General features: G+C 40.5%; 1 protein-coding gene across 4 annotated transcripts in view; it reads left to right on the top strand.

Moving 5' to 3' along the window:
- Positions 1 to 9,829, top strand: part of LOC147140071 (inhibitory synaptic factor 2A-like) — a 43,885-nt gene extending 34,056 nt beyond the window's left edge. For all 4 annotated transcript variants that reach the window (XM_086044714.1, XM_086044716.1, XM_086044715.1 and 1 more), the window contains 2 exons: positions 6,949 to 7,411; positions 8,137 to 9,829. In XM_086044714.1, coding sequence (XP_085900840.1) covers positions 6,949 to 7,132 — 184 coding nt within the window. In that variant the 3' untranslated portion in view covers positions 7,133 to 7,411; positions 8,137 to 9,829. The remainder of the gene's footprint in view (positions 1 to 6,948; positions 7,412 to 8,136) is intronic.
- Positions 9,830 to 20,359: the final 10,530 nt, after the last annotated feature.

Raw genomic sequence — 20,359 nt, 5'->3', positions numbered from 1 at the left:
ATGGCTAAAAAGGGGTGGATTTTGCTGCTTAACTCATACTCCACAAACGCAATATTAATCAGAATGCTGTGTTTCATCTAGTGGGCCCCCTTTAAGGAAGTTTTAGAGTTTTACTGGAGCCACAGCACACGTTCTGTCAACACAAGTAAAGAGCAAAGTGTAACTTGAGCAACAACAACAAAAAAATCTAGACTACGCAAGCTTCGAAACAATAATGGGACCAAGATAAGCAGAAAACTACTTACATGAGCAACCGCTAACGAGGAAAGAAAACACCATCTTACAAATGATACAAAGCAGACTAGCAAACAATTAGCTAAAACAGAGCATGGGAGAGTGGTGGCGAGTAGGCGATAGTCCGGCGTCTATCTCCTGTTTCTCCTTCGCTGAAAAAATCTGTCTGTCCACGCTACCAGGCAACTGGAACACAAAACCCACTAAACAGACAGACAACAAGGTCCAAAACATCGTCCAAAAACCGAGGGCCTAGAGTCTGTCTTTTGCCCACAATCCACTGTGCTCAACACCAGCTTTCCTGTAACCGTTAACAGCAAAAGCGGTTGAAAATAGGCGGATTAGATGCTTTGTTGCTCTCTCAAAGCAACGTGCTGCTTCGCTGCATTCTGTTTCAAAGGCAAGGTCACATAAATACTGTAAATGCAAGGTCTTGTGTTACAACTCCAGTATGGAGATTGTCGAACACACTCGCCGCTAAGCCCTGACCGGGCGGCAGCCAGTGCAGAGAAAGCAGTGTGACTGGCGTACATTTAAAACAGCAGGCGGCGGGCAGGGGGTGGGGGGTTGGGTTGCGGGGATTTTGCGGGGGGGGGAATCAATTATTGCTCAAAGTCGGACAGGCAGCAACCGCATGTTGCAGCCATACCACAGATTAGAATCCCCTGAGATGTATCCCTTTAATTTCAGAGCACTACAACTTCTCGAGTGTATGTCCGATAAAATCAGGAATCCGGCAGCTGCCCAGCTAAGGTGCTCAATCAGAGTCACTGGCTCTTATCCAGACCTCAGCTCTCGCCTGCCTGACACCCGCACCCCATCACCTCCGCTACCCCGTCCCCCCGTATGCCGCTGACTATCATAAATCACCGCAACAAATGGGGTGCATATTTGGCAAAACAAAAGAAGGGAGAGAGGCTCAACATGTGGATGATGAATCAGGGAAATAACCGTGTGCTGTAATTTTTACATCGAACCGGGAGAGAAATGAAAGAAAAGGTCATTTGGTAGACATTTTTCACTTCCCTCGCCTGATATTGAGACGCTTCTGTTATTTGTCTGCTGCCTCTGTCAATACAATAGAGCAGAGCAGAAACTCATTCCCGCTGCACAGCAATTTCAGTGGAAATTGGAGTTGTTGAGACTTTAAGCACCTGGTGTTCTTAATATTCACTTTACTAAATGCAGATTATACAACAGTTATTTCCAACCAAGCAGTTTGATTGGAAAGTATCATTACCTGAGTAATTTTTTTTACCGTTACAACAACACTGGAACTCATAGCTTTACGTACGTACGTCTAAGTTGTGAATTTAGAACAGTCACTGGTTATTTAACATTACAGTGAGGCGTTAAAACTTGGACGTATTTCCAGAAAATAACATTTGAGTTTAAGTATGAATGTTCATCAGATGAGGATGAAAGCAAGGAGGAGTCACAACAAATGACGAAAGGACACATTAATGACCCATATAGTATACAAACAGGAGCGGGCACTCGGCCAACACGCTAACGCAGCTGAACAGTTGTGATTGGTCATTTGGCTTCATTTGACTATTTCCGGAAATTTTGGGTAACTTTTGCTCATTTTGGAGCACCCACTAACCAACTTGTGTGAAAGTGTAACAGTAAAATAAGCTTCATCTGCTTCATTTTATTATCATTGTTGGCTTTGGCTAGTTAGCATTTCGCACTAATGGCTAAAAATGAAGAGAGTAAACAAGCACTGAAGCACTTTTTCAATTTCTACAAATAAATCCCCTAAATGAAACAGTTCTATTTTGGGAGTTATCAGTAGTTTGTCAAATAAAAAGTAGGTTATGAAGTAGTTCAGTAGTTTATAAAGTAAGAACATGAAAAAATATATAATATATCCATCTATCCAATATCCAGAGCTGTATGTATTAAAAAAAAAAAAAAAAAAGAGAGAGAGAGAGAGAAAGAGAGAATCTATGTAACACTGAGTCAAAATCAATAAAATGGTGAATAGGAAAGTAGTAAATGGTATTTTTTTACAGGTTGTCAAGTGGTGACATACACTCCGGCGTCCTCACACTTCCTGTGAAAAAAGAGATTAGATTTAAGTCTGATGTAAAATGAGTGTGAAATCTTATTAGTGTTTTTCAGATTATAGTTTTGGGGACACTTTGGGGTCCAAACAATTAACAAAGACAATTCTAAAAATTTTTACTTGTGGGAGGGCCTCCATTATTTGTGGCTTTTCGCCATTCACTTGGTCCCCGCTGTCATACTTGCATACCACTGTAAGTTTCTGTGTATATTTTAGAGCAGCGTAACGTTAGCAGGAGGGAGGCGTTACCGAGGTACACATGGCCCACCTGTGCTTAAAGCACATTTACGACAGCGTTGTAAGAGCGTTGTGGCACTTTATGAGTGGCCTGCCACTGGGTCCGCCACAACATGCTTGATTACATCATTACAGGTATCGTCTGCCGCCATGCTGTTGAACTAAATACAAACCCCCCTGTCCCCCCCAAAAACAGCATTTGCATAAAAGTACACAGTGCAGGGTTTGCAATTGGGAACAAACAATAAGTTTGAAAAACAGTCAAGTGAAATGAAATGCGGCCGCGGTGTAGTGTGATGAGAGTGAGGAGCTCATTAGCTCCGGTGTCCCACGCTGAGGCGGCGGAGCAGAGGCTGTTCTGGTGAACAATTGTTAAGATTTGTGCATCCTGTTTTGTTCTCATTAATGAGATTGGCTTTTTCCTGTGTGTTTGTGAAGCACAGAGCATGTAATAGACGCCGTCGGCTTGCGATTTACATGACAAAGGCAGCCTTTCTGCATAGCATTTACATAACCTGTGGGGAATTATATTTGATTTTTTTTTTTTTTTTTTTTTTTTACGCTTCGACAGAGGAAATAGCGTCAACTCTGGCGATTTCATCCACTGCATACTGCTACACCGTCGGGCCTGACCCACTCCTCTTGTCAAGTGAAGGTCTTTTCAAGTGTGAAATGACCAAAGGGGAAGTCAGGGTGGAGATATGACTTTACGATGAATGGCACTGAAGCAGGAAAAAAGACATCTTTTGATTAAACAAAAAAACGCAATCATGAAAAGTGTTTAGCGCAATACAAACAGTTCGCCGCCAAGCTCAACAAATGATTAATCTCCCTTTTTGAGTGCCCTAGAAAAGCTCCTGTGTCTCCATCTGCTGTGTGAAGGTGCTCTTACTGTAGTTAGTGTCTATGTTTGCTCAAACACCTGCGTCCCCAAACCACCTGCAGTAAACAGCGTTGTCTGCCCGGGCATTTGTCCACGGTATCCGCTAACTGCCGTGATCAGCCAAGTAATTAATTGCTTAATAATTACTAGGGCTATTTGGTGGTGCTCCATACTGATGTGCTGCCTGTTCACACAGTGATCGTAAAAGACACCGTACATAAAGAAAAACAAAAGGACGAAAGAGTGATGGTCCCAACTGTCGTTTTGGAGTCCGACCATTAACTCTTTCAATGCCCGCCATTTAAAAAAAGAAAAAAAAGAACTTATTGAATGCCAGCTAAAGTTAGAGCATTTTATGACTATGTAAACAGAGAAACAACCGAAGGTAAGATTAAACTTTCTTCTTTCAACACACAAAAAACTTTTGTTTCTACCTTAATTTGTTCTAATAATCAGCAATAGAACATTGGTTGGTTTCACTCATATACAAATAAACACGTTTTTAAAAAAATATATATTTTATGCACAACAGTCACTTTTCTGCTCATAATTTTTGCTCTAGTGACATCAAATATCTGAACAGTCCGTTTCGTCAATAAAATACCTACATCAACATTGAAAAGTTATTTCACAAATAATCACTGAGCAATTTTAGATGTGTACAAGCTAATAGTGTGCTATTTACTATTAGTAGTAGTATGTGGTTGTGTGTGTGCATCATTCCATGCATGTACATTACTTCACCACTTCTACTTTTAAAGTTAAATAATCTCTGTCATCTTTTTTCTCTATTAGATTTAACTTTGATCAATCGCAAGCAGCAATAACGGTCGAATTTCCAGAGATGTTCACAAGCTTCCACGTTGTTTTGATACACGGTGATCTCATCCAAAAGGGATCCAATGTTGCCATCTGCTGGCCAATGTTATTGTGGTTTTTTTTTCTTTCCCATCTTAAAGGTAACTGAAAATGAAAAAAATGTTCTGATTGCCCTTCCATCCATTTTCAAAACTGCTTATCCTGTTCAGGATCGCTTGAGAGCTGGTCAAAAGGCAAACTAGACCCAAAACGTATTTTGGGCCTGATTGTCATGTCAAGCGCTAGTCTAGCGCTAGGTGCAGTCTAACTCTGCGCATGGGTGGAGTTTCCTTTCTTTTGGCATTTTCATAGACAGCCGCAATTAGAAAGATGGCCGTTTGCGCCGTTGTGGGACTGACCACAGCCAACTTGATTCTCGGCCAACCGAAGCAGCTCCCCTCATTGCCTTTAAATTCAGAGCAGGTGAGGTGCGCGGTCTAAAACTGACTTGCTGACATCAGCAAGGAACACTAACATGGAAACTGACGTTCAGAACATTTGGAAAGATCATTGTTTTTTTTCCTAAGTTAACGAATACATTAATTTCACCCAGGGCACATACTAATGTATTCACAGCCCATAGCTTCATCGCAAGTAGCTGGCTAACATGCTGAGCTAAGCATGTATCCTTATTCCTGATAAATTAAACATCCTCGACAATTATCATAAACATCTTGATGATCGCGGGGTTCATCGTATACTAAAGCTGTAGGAAGTTCCAGTCTACCAAAGTACTATTATGCGATCCATAATGATTCTATTAGACTTCTTTTCTTAAAAGACACTTATCGCCAAGATGAGGACAGGATTCATTATGCCACTGTGATTGTTGCGTATCTGTCTGCGGGCTAATTGCGCTGCCCATCACAGTAGTTAGCCCAGCAGGCCCGGGGGTAAAACCCGAGCGAGTATCTGCCTGCCAACAAGGTCGACCTTGATTCATCAGATCATCTCTTTTGGAAGCATCTGTTCTTCACTCCAGTTAGCCTTGTAACAGAATGCGCAAGGCCCCTAATACCCCAAAACATATTCTTTTTTTTTTTTTTTTTTAAGGTAAGATTTATGCCGAGGGCTTTCATGTTAGCGGGGAAAAATTTCCCAAGATTCATTATTTCATATTCCTGCTATGACAGTCATGGAATATATATCGTGCATATCCATGGAAAGAATACATTAACACAACACAGCAAATCAATAGCAATACGGCAAAAGAAAATGCAGTCTAATGATGGATTTATTCCACGCTGGAATACGGGCAGTTAATCATGGCCTGTTTGGCCTCTGCCTGCTTGCATTTGGTTGGAATTAAGCTGCACACTTCTCCCGGGCCAGGCAGATTTAATCGGCCAGAGAGTTCAAGTCCAGTGCCGCTACAAAAACGTCACACAATGACCAGCCCTGGGATTAGACTGACGGATGTGGACATCCGACGTTGGGTCAAACTGCACACACTCATGCACGGAGGCTCTTTTTTAAAAATGGAAATATAATCTGGGCAGGGGGAAGCCCTTTGACTGCATTCGTGCGAAATGCCGACTGGAGGAATTTCAGGGATTGTGTGTCACAAGAGATATGCGCTTCCCTCCCTGCTTCCATCTGGATCAGTGACTTGTTAACATAAAGAACAAGCCAGAAAACACAAAGTGATGCATGTGACAGCCACACAAAAGACGAGACATGGAAGTTTGGAAATGCTGGAATGAAGGCTGACATCCTATTAAGACTATAAAACTTCTTCTAATGCCTTACTGTGTACTGGAAAATAATGCAGTGTTTTTTTTACATTAGATAAAAGGCAAAGTAGGGCAGTGCCCCACCTGCTTTAGCAAATGCCAGTATGGTGAAAAAATTGTGTTACTACTACTTCTATAATTTTTTTTTAAACAAATAATAATAATGTTCTTAGTTGGTGCCTCTCTGACTGTGTTCCTACTGTCTCGCCCTGTCCTTTTTCTCGTGTTTTTGGCTAATGCCAAAAATTCTGCTTAGCAAAAAGTGATCACATCAAGTACACTACCTAGCTAAGCGCTACATTTCTTCTGAGTGTTTTCAGGCCAACTCTTATTGTCTTTTCTCTGTGGTATGGGGCAATTGAGCCAATAAAAGGGCATAGCGAGTGTGTCTTTTGCCACAAATTCTACCTAAGAACTAGCGACCACATCAGACAGAAACGCCAACGGGCTAATACTTTCTGCCAAGGCCACCTGTTTGTCGAGCTACGGAAACAGCACAGCGGCTGTTTATTATGCCATGAATTATGCCTAGCAACAAGTGAGCATATTAGCAACCACCTTAAACTAGCAAATAGTCAAATTTCTTCTGCACTGTGTTCCTGCCATTTCTTATATTGTACCCCACAATTTCTGCCTAGCAACAAGTGAGCGCGTCAGTAACGCTAACTTGCTAACGGTTACATTTCTCTTCTCCCTGTACTTCCTCTGCTGTGTGCGGCATAGAGTGTTTTAATGAGTGTTAGTCAAATCAAGTTAACAAGTTTTTGTTATTATTTCAGTTGTCATTATCGGTACTCAATCACTTCTTCCTGGCATCCGGTAATATGGTGCCAGTGGCGTTCTCATTTTTTGTAACAGTTGCTAACGTAACCAGTCAGAGCGAGTACTGTAATATTTCATCTAATCCCTTTCACGCTCGGCTCTTGTTGCAGTGTGGAGTTGGACTTCAAGCTGCAGGAGGACAAGCTGCAGCCGCTGATGAAGAGACTTTGCCCCCAGGACAGCCAACAATGTCCCGCCCTGCCTTACTCCAACGAAGTCTTCACATCCACTCCCAAACGCAAATCCAAGTCTGACTCTAAGAAGCACGCCCGCTGGAAACTGTGGTTCCTTTGAACGGAACATGAATGCTTTGGAAATGGCCTTTTATTAGGCGCGCTAATACCCCATGCTGTCTCAAAATGGATGAAAGAATATTCCGGAGGAGGAATCAAGCCAAGAGGATGGATAACAGTACAGTAGAGAATCGTTCATTTTGGGGGTTTGGAGCTGAGACTGCACGTCAAGTCAGCGGGGAGAAAACAAAACAAAAAAAATAAATATGTATTTCACACTCTGCCAAACCTTTTTCTGGCATGTTTGCTGGAAAGGACGGATGAACACCTGCAAATCTAGGTGAGCCTTGGAATACATTTTTTGCACAAATTTTGGCATGACTAAAATGGCAGAGCAAGCTTCAGGGTATGTGTGGATGTCATTTTATGAAACCATAACTGTGGATGGTATGATAAACAATGACTTCTCAGTTGCTTGTTTGCTGTGCTGTGAAAGGTAAAGAATTTGATTGAAATTAACTGTAAAAATCAAATTTTCTACAGAATGTTTTATTTCAAATTTGCATTCAAATTAAATGTAAATGTAATCTTTAAAAATGTAGTTAATGTAAATAAATTTGCCCAGAGTATCAAGGGATTTAAGGTTCTGCATCCTTGCGACTCAATGGCAGCCCCTGGCGGCCCACCGGGAGTTTTCACGGTGCTACAGATGGGCTACTCCGGGCCTGGCAAAACACACTTTTGGAATTAACCCAGAAGCCTCGCTTATTTTTCCAGGAAATTGTGGTTGAATTCACAGTACAAGTATACGTCATAGAAAGATTGATCCATTTCAGTTGTTCAAGTGAAAAAGTGAAACGTGTACATTTTGCAGAACTTAAGAACTAAGACTAATTTCTATGTTGAAAATCATTTTTGATTGTTTCTTATGTAATTTTTTTTTGAGGTGGCGGATATTCTTCAGCTATAGATTACAATCATCAAAATGCTGTATTTAACGAAATCGATATAACCTGTCGACTTTGAATTCACGCTCTCCTGTTTTCTTCTTTTCCGCCTTTGCAGCATACTGCTTGGCAACAAGAGGAGGCGCCACGTGAAGTTCCTTTCATTGGTGACACTCTACTCGTTGAATGGACAGCACCTCCGGCAAAGCACAACAATTGACTATTTACGAGGAACGCGCGTCAAGAACTGACGTCCGGCGCAGTACTTCCCGCTGGGCCGAGGGCTCGCCCGCCTCTTTTTCATCTTCCGTCGCTCTGTAACTTATTTTAATTCAACGCTCTGTGCAAACAACCAACCAACATCGCCTTAGACATCATGTTTATTTTTCCCTCCCTTATTGGATTGTACGCAGAGCTCAGAATGTATGAATATTTTGCGCACTGGCTGTCTTTACTGCACCGTAAAATATCTTCTGCAGGCTAGACTGAGCGGTGACATGACGGAGAAAGGTGCTTGAATTTTGTAGTTTTATGGCTCAGATGTAGTCAGGTAGAGTTGAGGTTATTAAGTTAGGGTTATAAAAATCGTCGCACATGTTCGAGTGAACCAGCCGTAAAAAAAAAAGAGAAAAAAAAAACAACCTGCAGAAAATACAGCCCGTAAATACAGCCGCTGCCTATACTTTAGATTATAATCTGCATATTTATTGCAAAGGTAATGACATTTTGACAGAAAAAAAAGGCATGAGTGAGCCTCTCCTTAATTTTTTAAAACGATATTTTCTGGATGAGCTCACATTTTTAACGACACATGCAAACATATTTGTACTTTTCGGATCATGTGATGATTTGGAAGTCCCGATGGAAAGTAAAGGCTGTTTTTTGAAAGGCCTTCTTGATGTTGTGAAGATTGTTTATCGCATCATGAGGTTGTACTGTAATGCCACTTTTCTCCTCCAGAGGCAGCAGTGAGTAGAAATCAATTTGTTCTGTGAAATGTGTGACTGCGGTGTAGGGCAAATTGACATGCTTAGAGTTTTGACATGCTTGGAGTTTTCCCTCTTGGCCTCAGGCTAAGAAAGTTTGTTTATTCACATGGATGTCGGAACATTCTCTTACAATGTCGCCCCCTACAGATTTCTCCAGTATATGCGTATCATAAACAATTGGAGGATGCCCAGTGGAATATAATGTGTTCCTTTCTACTACTCTGCATTTCTAGTTTCTGTTTCTTTTTTCAGCTCGTCCACCATACAACAAAAATGCTATTCAGTCACTCAAACTAACAATCTAAAAGCAGAATTGTAGCCAAGAAAATATTTTTTTACATGCTGCCAATGTACTGAAATTGCACGCTGTCACAATGCAGGTACAGTAAACTCAAGCACTACTTTTGTCTAATTGAAGCTCCTCAACTCACGTCATCGTATAGTTCCTTGGCACCAAAATTCCACAAGATTGTAGCAAAGCACTACATTTGTCTAAATGAAGCCCCTCGTTCCACTTCAACTTAGTTCTTTGGCACCAAAATACCGCAAGATGGTTCCAAAGCTCTACTTTTGTCTAAGTGATTCCCCTCAACTCACTTCAGCATAGTTCTGTGGCACCAAAATGCAACAATTTGTTATCAAAGCTCTAATTTTGTCCAAAGGAAGCTCTTCAACATAGCTCATTAGCTCCAAAATGGCAGAGGATGGTGACAAAGTTCTACCTTTGTCTAAAGATGTTCCTCAACATGGTTCCTTGGTACCAACATACCATAAGGCAGGTTGCAAAGCTCTACTTTTGTCTAAATAAAGTTTTTCAACTCACTCAACATAGTTCCTTGGTGTTAAAATGCTACTACAGTATATGATGGCAAACCTCCACACTTGTTTAAAAATGAAGCTCTTCAACTCACTTCAACATAGTTCCTTGGCAACAAAATGCCAAAAATGGTTACAAAGCTCTACTTTAGTCGAAATGAAGCTCCTCCACCCACTTCAACATAGTTCTTTGGCAACCAAAAGTCACATGATGGCGCCAAGCTAATCATTTTGTGTTAGAAAGTTTGACCTGAATAGGTCGGTGAGAATTCCTGCTAAGGATGTTATGTGATTTTACCATTGTAACCCTTCAAATTGTGCAATTAGAGCAATATTCTTCTTTTATTTCTGCTCTTTCTACATCTCAATTAAATACTTTTCACCGGCATAGCCTCAGTCATCAACCTTTTCACATGGCTTCTTTTGTGCCGCAGAGCTGCGGAGCATGACTGGCGCTCGGGAGCACCACTTTTTCCGTCGTTTCATGTGATTATCCGTCACCGGAAAAAAAACCCAAAAAAAAACTCAGTCGTAGGAGCGTCGAGGTTGGGAGTCCCAGCTCATCAAAGTGAGTGACCGCATCGTGCGCATCTATCCTCCTGTCCTTATCGCACCCCCTGCGGCGAGCCCGTCTCTGTCATTATTCTTGAGACTCAGCAGATTTCCTCCTCTTTTTTTCAGCGCCGCTTGCCTGCACTGACTCGCTATTTTTCTCATGTCATTTGATTCCTGCAGCGTTCCCCTAATCTATTTATTCCACAGTTCATAATTCACCATGTTTAGCTCCTCACACTTGCTGTCTCCTCCTCGCTTGTAAACAAATAGAAAATCTCATTTTCTGTCAAGCCAAAGTGAGGCGACGCAGTTGGAAAATTTTCTCATTTGGGACAATAATTGCTAATTTTATAAACCTGCATTTTTTCAACAATAGTTCCAACCACCCACTAGGTATCGACTCACAATGAATGGTTTCATTTTGTGACTCTGGGTAAGTGACAAGTGACAGTAACAATGATTTGACTCAAAGAAAGCAGGGAACAAATGTTGCGTTCCAGGAAAGTGGGAAATTTGAGTTTTCTGACCTCCAATTAGGAAAAGGTCCAAGTCGTGAAATTGGGGGGAAAAAACGAGGACAGAATTGGAATCAGCACAAAAAAATCATGTGGAAAAGTTTTCGACCGGTGTTAAAAAATGAGTAAAATATTGTTGACCAATGTTGTCATTTACAAGATTGTAAAAATATATGTAGCTGTTTTTATTTATTATTACATTCATTTTGTTATTCGACATAACTTCAGTAACACAACGTGATTTGTACTGACTGTGAAGATGCCGCTACGTCACTGAATTAAATTATTCAGATGATCAGATAAGATATTTCTTTATTTACATATGTAAATAAGGCAAATCATGAAGGCAGGTTTGCTGGACGAACAAAACAAAAAGTGGTTATTGTGATCGGATGTCTTTGTTGTTTACATTCGCCTGAATGCTTTGAGGCCGCAACTGATTTCCCACTTTTCTGGAATGCATCAGAAGTACAAACAAAATGACAAGACAATGAGGCACACCTTGACAAGACCCGAGTGTCTGGAGGGAGCTGATTGACCCACACAAGGAACAGGGTTAGTAATGACTTGAATGCGTTTGTTGTTTTATAAAGTGGTTTTCCTTATTATCACACTGAGGAAGTTGAAGAATAGCAGATCATTGCTGGTCCTGACCAATCACAGCGGAAGATCCCAAGTCTGGCCAGTCCTGGACCGAGACAAGACCAAGACGTTATAAATGTAGTCTCGTGATCAAGACCAATCATGAGTTTCCCATTCCTGCTCAACAGGTAACTTTATCACCTCTTTTTTTTTATTTTGAATCGACAGTATATTATGAAAAAAATACAACTTTAAACCGATCGCATTTCGTTTTATAGTAACACTCCACTACGAATAAGTCATTAGTGAAATTAGCGACATTCAAATCTCGCTAGCAGTCTAAAAAACCTGCAAAGTCCCCCTTTTACTGAGGTCTCGTGTGACTTCATCCATCACGTCGTGATCAAATTCCAAATCTAAGATGTTCCACTCCAGCTGAGCTCCGCCAACTCGGCGAGAATGTGACAAATTGAGTAGCGGGATGTGGATTTTAAAGATTAAAATGGGGAAACACGGGTGGCACAAAGTCAACCATTTGCATGCACGGGGACATCTCTGCTCATTATCACCTTATGAAGAGGCTCGCCTACTTTGCACTACTCCATCAAATATAGCCGATTACTCACCACGCATACACGCGCGCGAGATGTTGGAGCAGGCTCATCTGGAGGATAATAAGAACAAAATGACCTGCTGCTGGATTTCAGCGGGTGAGGGGGGATTTTTATGTGAGACGCAATCAGTAACTTCATCAGCCATGCTGCATGACCTCCATGTCGTGGGATGAATGTTTAATCAATCAGCGACAAAAAAAAAAAAAAAAAAAAAAAAACTCAATTAAAAGAGAAACGCTGGTGGAAAAGTAAGAATTAACAAAGCAGAAAGCAAGAATCAGCCTCTTCTTAACCCTTGTGATGTAGCGTGTCAAATTCACCCACTTTAAGTTTTATAATTATAAAACTTCGGGGGAAACAGTGGTGCAACACATGTACACAGATAAAACAAACTCAGAGGCGTATAACCTTTATCCTCTGCAAAGAATAATTACGATCACTGACCCTTGAGGAGTTTTGACTGGCTGCATGTATCTGTACTATGTACACCTATTATACTGCCACCAGGTGGCCAAGGTCTGCACACCAGAAGGAGGAGTACAATGTCCTTTGAATTGAAGCAAAACATGGCAACAGCTGTACTGTCTATTTAATTATGCCATGACTGGACTTTTTTATAAAGTACAATATAATAGAGTTCAAAATGTCTTTGTTGTATTTGGGGAGAGGTTGCAACGTATATAATGGCATTTCCATTCATTTCAATGAGGAAAATTACTTGAGATTATTATTTTATTTTTTTTTACCTGCATGCTCATGGAATGGATTAGAATCATATTTCAAGGCACAGCTGTATTCTCAGCACTCTCCCTTGTGATTAATTGAGGCAAGGCATGCATTTCAGTGGAGGCCCTCATTTGAGGAAAGTAATATTCCGTACACGATAGAGGAAGAGCACTGTTTCCCTGCTTCTGTTTTGGTTAGCAAATGCGCCCAAATGGGCGTATCTGCCGAAGACGTCGTATAGCTTTGGATTTCCCCTTAAAGGACTTTATTAGGCACCACAATGACATTTTAAACACATTTAGGTTTTTGTTTGAAAATAAATGCCCGATTGCGAATATAATGAAGAAATAACAACAACAAAAACACTTTGAATCACGTCTCCCAGGTTAGCCGCCCTCTTGTTTTTGACTGAATAAAACATAAAGCGCCGGCGCTAATATGCCCCATCCATGTTTTTCGCTTGTGTACCCCAATCAATAATGTAAAGCTTTTAAACCGAAACTCTTGAAACTCATTTAAGGCTCGCGGGCAAGCAAACATTCATCGAACACTAATAACCTTGCTGAATTATTCACCGTATATCTTATCGAGCTCGCACGAGAGCGGGGAAAGGAGTCTTGTTAAGCGTCAACGGCGTCTTCCCGTGTGACCCGTGAGAGGCCAATGAACGACGAGCGGCGTAACAAAGCGTGACAGGCGATCCGTCGCCGCGCTGGCCGCCGCGCGCTTGCGGCGTGACAGCAAATAGGACGAGCGCGCCGTCTTTTCGCCGCCACGTCATGTGACAAACATATGGCGGGTGTCAGCAGGGGGACAAAAACAAAGACTAAACGCTTTGGATGACGAACGGCGCCGATTGTGCTTGTCGCCGTCTGTCTCTGTCAGCTTGACTTCGCGCGCACACACACTTATTGGCTACAGGCCTCTGAGTGGCTGAGTGGGGATTTGTATTTGCTTCTTAAATAACTTCATCAGTAAATATCTAAAGCTAGCAATGTCTGAGGTTGTCTAGATCACAACTCAATGGATACAAAAATTGCCACCCGCTCAAAAGGTTTTCATAATTGGCTATAGATGCCACAAGATGGTGGAAAACTACATTTTTCTATTCGACAAAGCCTTGGCCTGATTAAATGAAGTTCCTCCACTCAGTTCAACATAGCAACAACAGCTACAATCCACTTGTGCATTGGTGTTCCCCCATTGAAATGAATGGAAATGCTATTAGCCTGTTCCAGATTCCCCCAAAAATAAAAGTATTCATTTGCCACAAGAGCTTGTAGTGAGTTGATTTTCATTTAGACAGAAGGAGTGATTTGCTGCCATCTTGTTGCCAAGGAACAATGCTGAAGTGAGGTGAGTAGCTTCATTTAGACAAAGGTAGCACTTTGCTACTCTCTTTTAGCAGCTTATTGCCAAGGAACTATGTTGAAGTGAATAGAAGAGCTTCATTATGCCGAAAGCAGTGGCAAAGAACGACGTTGTAGTGAGTTGAGGAGTTTCATTTAGACATAGATAGTGATTTGCCTGCATTTTGGTCCCAAGAAACTATGTTATAGTCAGTTGAGAAGCTTCGTTTGGACAAAAATAGTGTTTCACCACCATCTGGTGCCAAGGAACGATGTTGCAGTCAGTTGAAGAGTTCCATTTAGACATAGGCAGTGATTTGCTGACATCTTGTTGCCAAGGAAGTATGTTGAAGTGAGTTGAGGTGCTTCATTTGGACAAAAGCAGTGCTTTCTATCTATCTTGGTGCTAGGGAACTATGTTGAAGAGAATTGAGGATCTTATAGATAAAAGTAGTTCATTGTACTTCATGGCCATTTGAGTAGAGGTGTGCCTTGACTTATGAGAGCCCCAAGTTACGCTTTTTTTTTGTGTGAAATGCTGTCACTTGGTAGTTTCTTTTTGTTTCGCGATGCCAGCCAAAATCTGAGTTAAGGATCCACCGCCGTCCGAGTGGAGTGAAAATAAAGGTAACCGGTGCATTTTCAGTCCTTTATTGAACAGGACAAACCACACAAAACGAAAACACTCATAAGGAGAATAGACGAGATACTAGCACTGAACTAACTCAACTTTATTAATAATGTAACAAAACAAAAGTGCGCTGGCTTTTTTTGGAAGCTGGAACTAATTATTGACATATCACTTCATTTCACTAATAATAATACACAGTAATAATTCTCGAATATGTCGACATGAGGAGTTTGAAGGGAGGCCACTCATAGATGTTAAACTATTCAACTTCCTTGAGCAGACAACATCTGCTCTAACTTGTAATTGCATCCATTTCGGGGATGACAACAGGGCATGACTGTCGTGCGCGCCTGCATAAATGGCTTCGTAGAGGACGTCAGGTTTGCCTGCGTGGGCCCGGCGCAAGGATGGATCCAATGTAGCCGGGTGTGACAGCAGCCAATAAATAATCATTTGGCCCACACAAGTGGCGGAAGGAGGCACATTGTCTCTACACTGCCTCGGCGCCATTAATTCCACAACAAATGAGACGTAGGCCAGATCTGACACGGTCGCCGTCATTCCGTATGCGCGCTAAATCCGCCGCACTGGTTGGGAAAGTAACCTTGAGATGAAATGAGTGCATCGGTTTTGATGCGAGCAAAACAATGCGTACACCTGCATCGTGTAATGAGAGTTGTTTACTGCCTGGGATTCATTTCACGATATGAAATAGTAGCGACAGGAAATGAGGTAACTTGAAACGGCTCTCAGCACGATGTAGTTGCAGTTGTGTCGCAATAGCCGCATTAATGTCTTTCTGTCTAGCCAAAGGAGGCTTTATTTTATTTTATTTTATTTTGTTTTATTAAGGGCATAAAGTTTCATACACTTTTTTCCTCCCTTTGAATTGTACCTGGGTTAGTTTTCATAGGCTGAAACTATGTAAATAAACTGTATTACACTGAATAAATTAAGTTTCTTCAACTCAAGTAAAAGTTTTTTAAGAAATTATGCAGATGTAAGTATAAATCTTCAGAAAATAAAGTGGAAACATTTTAGGAGGAAAACGTCGTACTTTTTACGTTTGAGTTGTATATTTTCCAGATGAAAATCGTAATCTTAAGAGAAAAAAGTTGGCCAAAAAAATTTGATTATTATCAGGTGCATTTTTTTAGTGACATACTTTTATGACAAAAAAGTCTTATGTAGTATTTCTTTTTAAAATGTTTTCATGAAATTGTAGGCTATGTTTTCCCAAAAAGACATACTTCCAAAAAATTAATTTGGAAATTTTCAAGAAAAGGGTGTTTTGAAAAAAAAAAAAAGTATATTTTCAAGATTAAAGTCATAATTATACGTCAGACTTTTATGAGCGCAAGTAAAATTGTGTCAGTGGTGTTAATACTCCTTCAGAAATATCCATCCATCCATTATCCAATCCACTTATCCTCACAAGGGTCACAGGAGTGCTGGTGCTCCTTCAGAAATAATAATCTGATATTGTTGTGTCAAAAATTTCATTCTCAAAAGATTATTGAAACGGAAAGTCATATCTTTTTCCTTAAAAATATACAATTTAAATTCATTTTGTAAATTGGCTTTTTTTTTTTTTTTTTGACAAAAATCTTGACATCATGTTAATACAATTATGATTTTATTCTACATTATATGTCTTTATTTAAAGAAAATGCTCAACCATTTCTCAAAAATAGACAACATTTTTGTCATAAAATTACAACTATTTCAAAAATTCGTCTGAAAATTCTCGAAAATATCCAACTTCATTCTCATAAAACTACAAATTAATAAAAAAAATATATATTAAAAACTCACAAAAATATACAATTTCATTGCATGGAATTACGCCTTCCGACTTTTTATCTTGAAAATATTTTTTTAAACTCGCCTAAACGTTCGACTTTATTTTCCTAATATTCAAATTTTTAACCGTAACCCTTATTTTGAGTTATTATTCTGATTATATCTTTCATTGGTATAGAACTGCACTGCACCATAACAAGAACTGTTCCAAATATTTCTTACCTGTGTTTAAGGTTACCAAAATATTAGAAATAAAAATTGGTACAATGAAATGCAGGTACTATAAAGTCCCATATTTAATAGAAGCCAGTAGAGCATTGAAATCGCCTCCGAGTCCTTCACAGTCTGCAAATCCTTCACAAATGTAAACGACTGGAGCAGGTAATGCGCTTAAGCAGACTACACTAGTCTGAGGTCTCACGTGTATCTCTTTTTTATATTTTTTATTCTATGTTTTCTTTATCCGCCTGTCTCTAATTGATTTCAAGTGGCTGGCTATGCCCGTCGTTCGCCAACGTTGGCAGGCTCTCTTATGAAATTTGGGCTGCAGATTTTAGCTGCATTGAACTGGCTGCCAGGAGCGCCGATTTCTGGCCCGTCTCATCTGCCGAGCCAGGGAACTGTCATGGTTGGCCACGCTTTTAATATGAGCGACCGTGCAGATTGAACAGCATGAGTTAGGATGCATTTCTATTGTAAAAAAAACAAACAAACATTTAAAACAGTGGAGAAAGAGTGGTAGTCCTTTGAACTAGAGATTAGCATGTCGAATCCACAGTTCAGAGGTTTGAATTTTGACTCCGGCCTTCCTGTGTGAGGTCTGCATGTGTTTGTGTGTTTTTCTTTTCTCCAGGTCCTTCCACCCACATTCCAAATTCATGTATGTTCAATTCCGGGAAGACTCTACATTTTGATTGGTCATGATTGAGGTCGACTGTGACACCCACAGCGCCGCAGCCCTCCCTCTCCCAGGTCCGCCGCAAGATTTTTGCCATTCAAGAAAATAGAGCCTGCAGATTCTCTGATGTCACACGCGGCTCAACAGGGGCCGCCTCTTAAAGGCACGTGCACGTATAGAAACTAGTGCTACTACGATTTGAATACATTTTTATGCTTGCAATTTTTGTGTTGAAATATGTTTATAAAGTGTTTCTTAACAGTTTGTTTTGATAAGTATGTTCACTGTTTTTTTTTTAATCCTCTATGATCTTACTGTATCTGTGGCTTTTAGCCTATGCCACGTGAGTGGGAAGGGTCCCCCCCCCCAGATGAATGGGGTTCACCGTACTTCAATTTACCTATCATGTATCCTATTTAAGTGGTTGCTGCCCCCCTAATTGGTTTCATATGAAAATGCCATCGAGCAGGAATAAATCGGAGAGGTCAGCAAATGCATAACAAACAGGTGCTCAATCAAAGATGCACTTACAGGTAAGACAGAGCTGCCACGTAAGAGGCCATCGATCACAAGGAGGGCATTGAGGCGTCAGGCTCGCTGAATCTCGCTATCACTCCGGCTATTTCTCCATCAGTATCGCGCAGCGGCCGCTGTGAGATGTAATCGTTTATCTCTCACACGGGGACGTGGTGGTCCTCAAGGCGTGTTTGTCATGTCACGCAAGTTTTCATTTGCTGAGGCGTTAAGTCGCCTTTTGCCCAAAGAGCTCATCCACAACAATCTTGATAAACTCTGTCACTTCAGGGCTTCTATCTATCTATCTATCTATCTATCTATCTATCTATCTATCCATCTATCCATCTATCCATCTATCCATCTATCCATCTATCTATCTATCTATCTATCTATCTATTTATCTATCCATCTATCCATCTATCCATCCATAATGTAGCTAGATAGTTTGCTACCTATCTATCTAGCTAGCTAGCTAGCTTGCGACCTATCTATCTATCTATCCATCTAAGATAGCTAGCTATTCATAGATTAATTACGGGCTAAAAAGACATCCCCATTGTCATCAATTCATTAAGTCATTGTTCATGCCAGGTTATGTTATATTAGTCCAGTATTCGACATGCATGATGTAATTTTCATTTGTATCGAGACATCGGATTTACTGAAGATAAACCTTTTCATAAAACCCAGTGACATTTGACAGTATATTCACAGGAGGGACGTTCAAGGCACACACAAAAATATATTTTGCATATTTGTATTTCATTTAATTTTTTTTTTGTAATTAATCACTAAATCTAATATACCCTGTATATTTTTGTATTTGTTTGAATCTGTATGTATTTCATTAGAATTGCAGTACCTTTGCAATGACCTGGTACCACCATGTGTCGCAATAGACAGCAGAGCAGCATCTGCACGGCCAAAACTTTAAAGTCACTGTGCTTCCGTCAGCTATACAATCCTGATCAACATTTGAGACATGACAATATGTTGGGGTGTAATGGATTTGTACAACACCCTCACCTTAACTAAACCTAGTAGTTTCAAGTACTCTCTGCAGTTGAGTGCATAAGCACCTCTGCAACTTCATGAGGAAACATTATTTATTTTTCTCCAAGAGTGTCTACTGCTACATCTTTCCTGACACATTTTGTTGGGTTTCCAAAGCAGTACAATGCAATGTAGCTTGACACTAACAGTAAGCTATTGTGCTAATGATCGTTCCAGTGGTAACTTGACACAGTGGCCCTAATCAATATTTTGCCAGAGGGAACGCAAGCCACAACATTGTGTCCATTCCAGTTTACTTTCCCCACCCGCTCATTATTTGTGAGATCATCAATCCATCTACAGATGGTTTGTCAAGTAGTGTGACAGTCCAGCAGCACAATACTGCTATGGTAAGGCTACAAATTTGCGTTTAAACACTAAGGTCGGTTAAGACTACAAGTGAGATTCTTCATTGATTGTATTGATTTCCATTGCGGGGGATTAAACTGTCTTTACACAGTTTGCGATGTAATGAAGTTTCCTGAATCTGAATTTGCATAGTGTTAGACTAGTATAGTAACACAACTAGATATGTGTCCTGTAAAAATAGGACATATGGTCATCCTTGCAAAATCAACTCAGCATACTAAAAGTATAGCAGGTTTGATATTTTACATACTACCCATCTCAGTCACAAACACTGTCTATCATTTATGAAGATAATTTGCTAAACTCAACAATAATTTCCGAGCTTTAGAAGACCAAGAACAATTTTTGGGCATTTGGCAAACCCGGAGATAATAGAGAGTGACTACTATTACTGCAGCTAATTAAGTCAGTTGTCAAACTTTTCTTTGTTTGCTTTGTATGGCTGTGTTATACTGCCCCCAAGTGGCCAAGGCTGGCGCGCTACGAGGAGCAGCACAATGCCCATTAAATTGAAGCAAAAAATGTGGCAAAAATGCTTCTGTTCTTTACGGTCTGTTTAAATATGTCATTGCCGCTTGTATCCCAGAGTGCTATTATATATTCAAGGTAGGTAACTCATTAATATTCAAGTGTGCAATAGGAAGCTCTTTAGCCAGCCCGGCAACCTGAGAGTCAGTCACCCGCTGTGCTACGAGAGCCTTATATGCTGCTGCTGCTGCTGCCTTTCAGCACGTCTTAACTCCTCAAGTATCGACAGAAAAATTCAAATTAGCTCGACCCTAAAATTTGGGTCAAGGATTTATTAAGATTCCCTGTTGTGCGTCCATTAGGCGATGTCTCAACGGTTCACATTTCACGATACGTGTCTCACATCCACAAAGAGATGAGAGCTTTTGTTTTGGTTTTTTTTGTTTGTTTTTTTTCA

Source organism: Filicampus tigris, chromosome 11 (assembly GCF_054856515.1).
Source record: "Filicampus tigris isolate MCC_2025a chromosome 11, RoL_Ftig_1.0, whole genome shotgun sequence".
Classification (NCBI taxonomy): domain Eukaryota; kingdom Metazoa; phylum Chordata; class Actinopteri; order Syngnathiformes; family Syngnathidae; genus Filicampus; species Filicampus tigris.
Note: the sequence above shows the minus strand (reverse complement) of the source record. Positions and strands in the feature narration are given on the sequence as shown.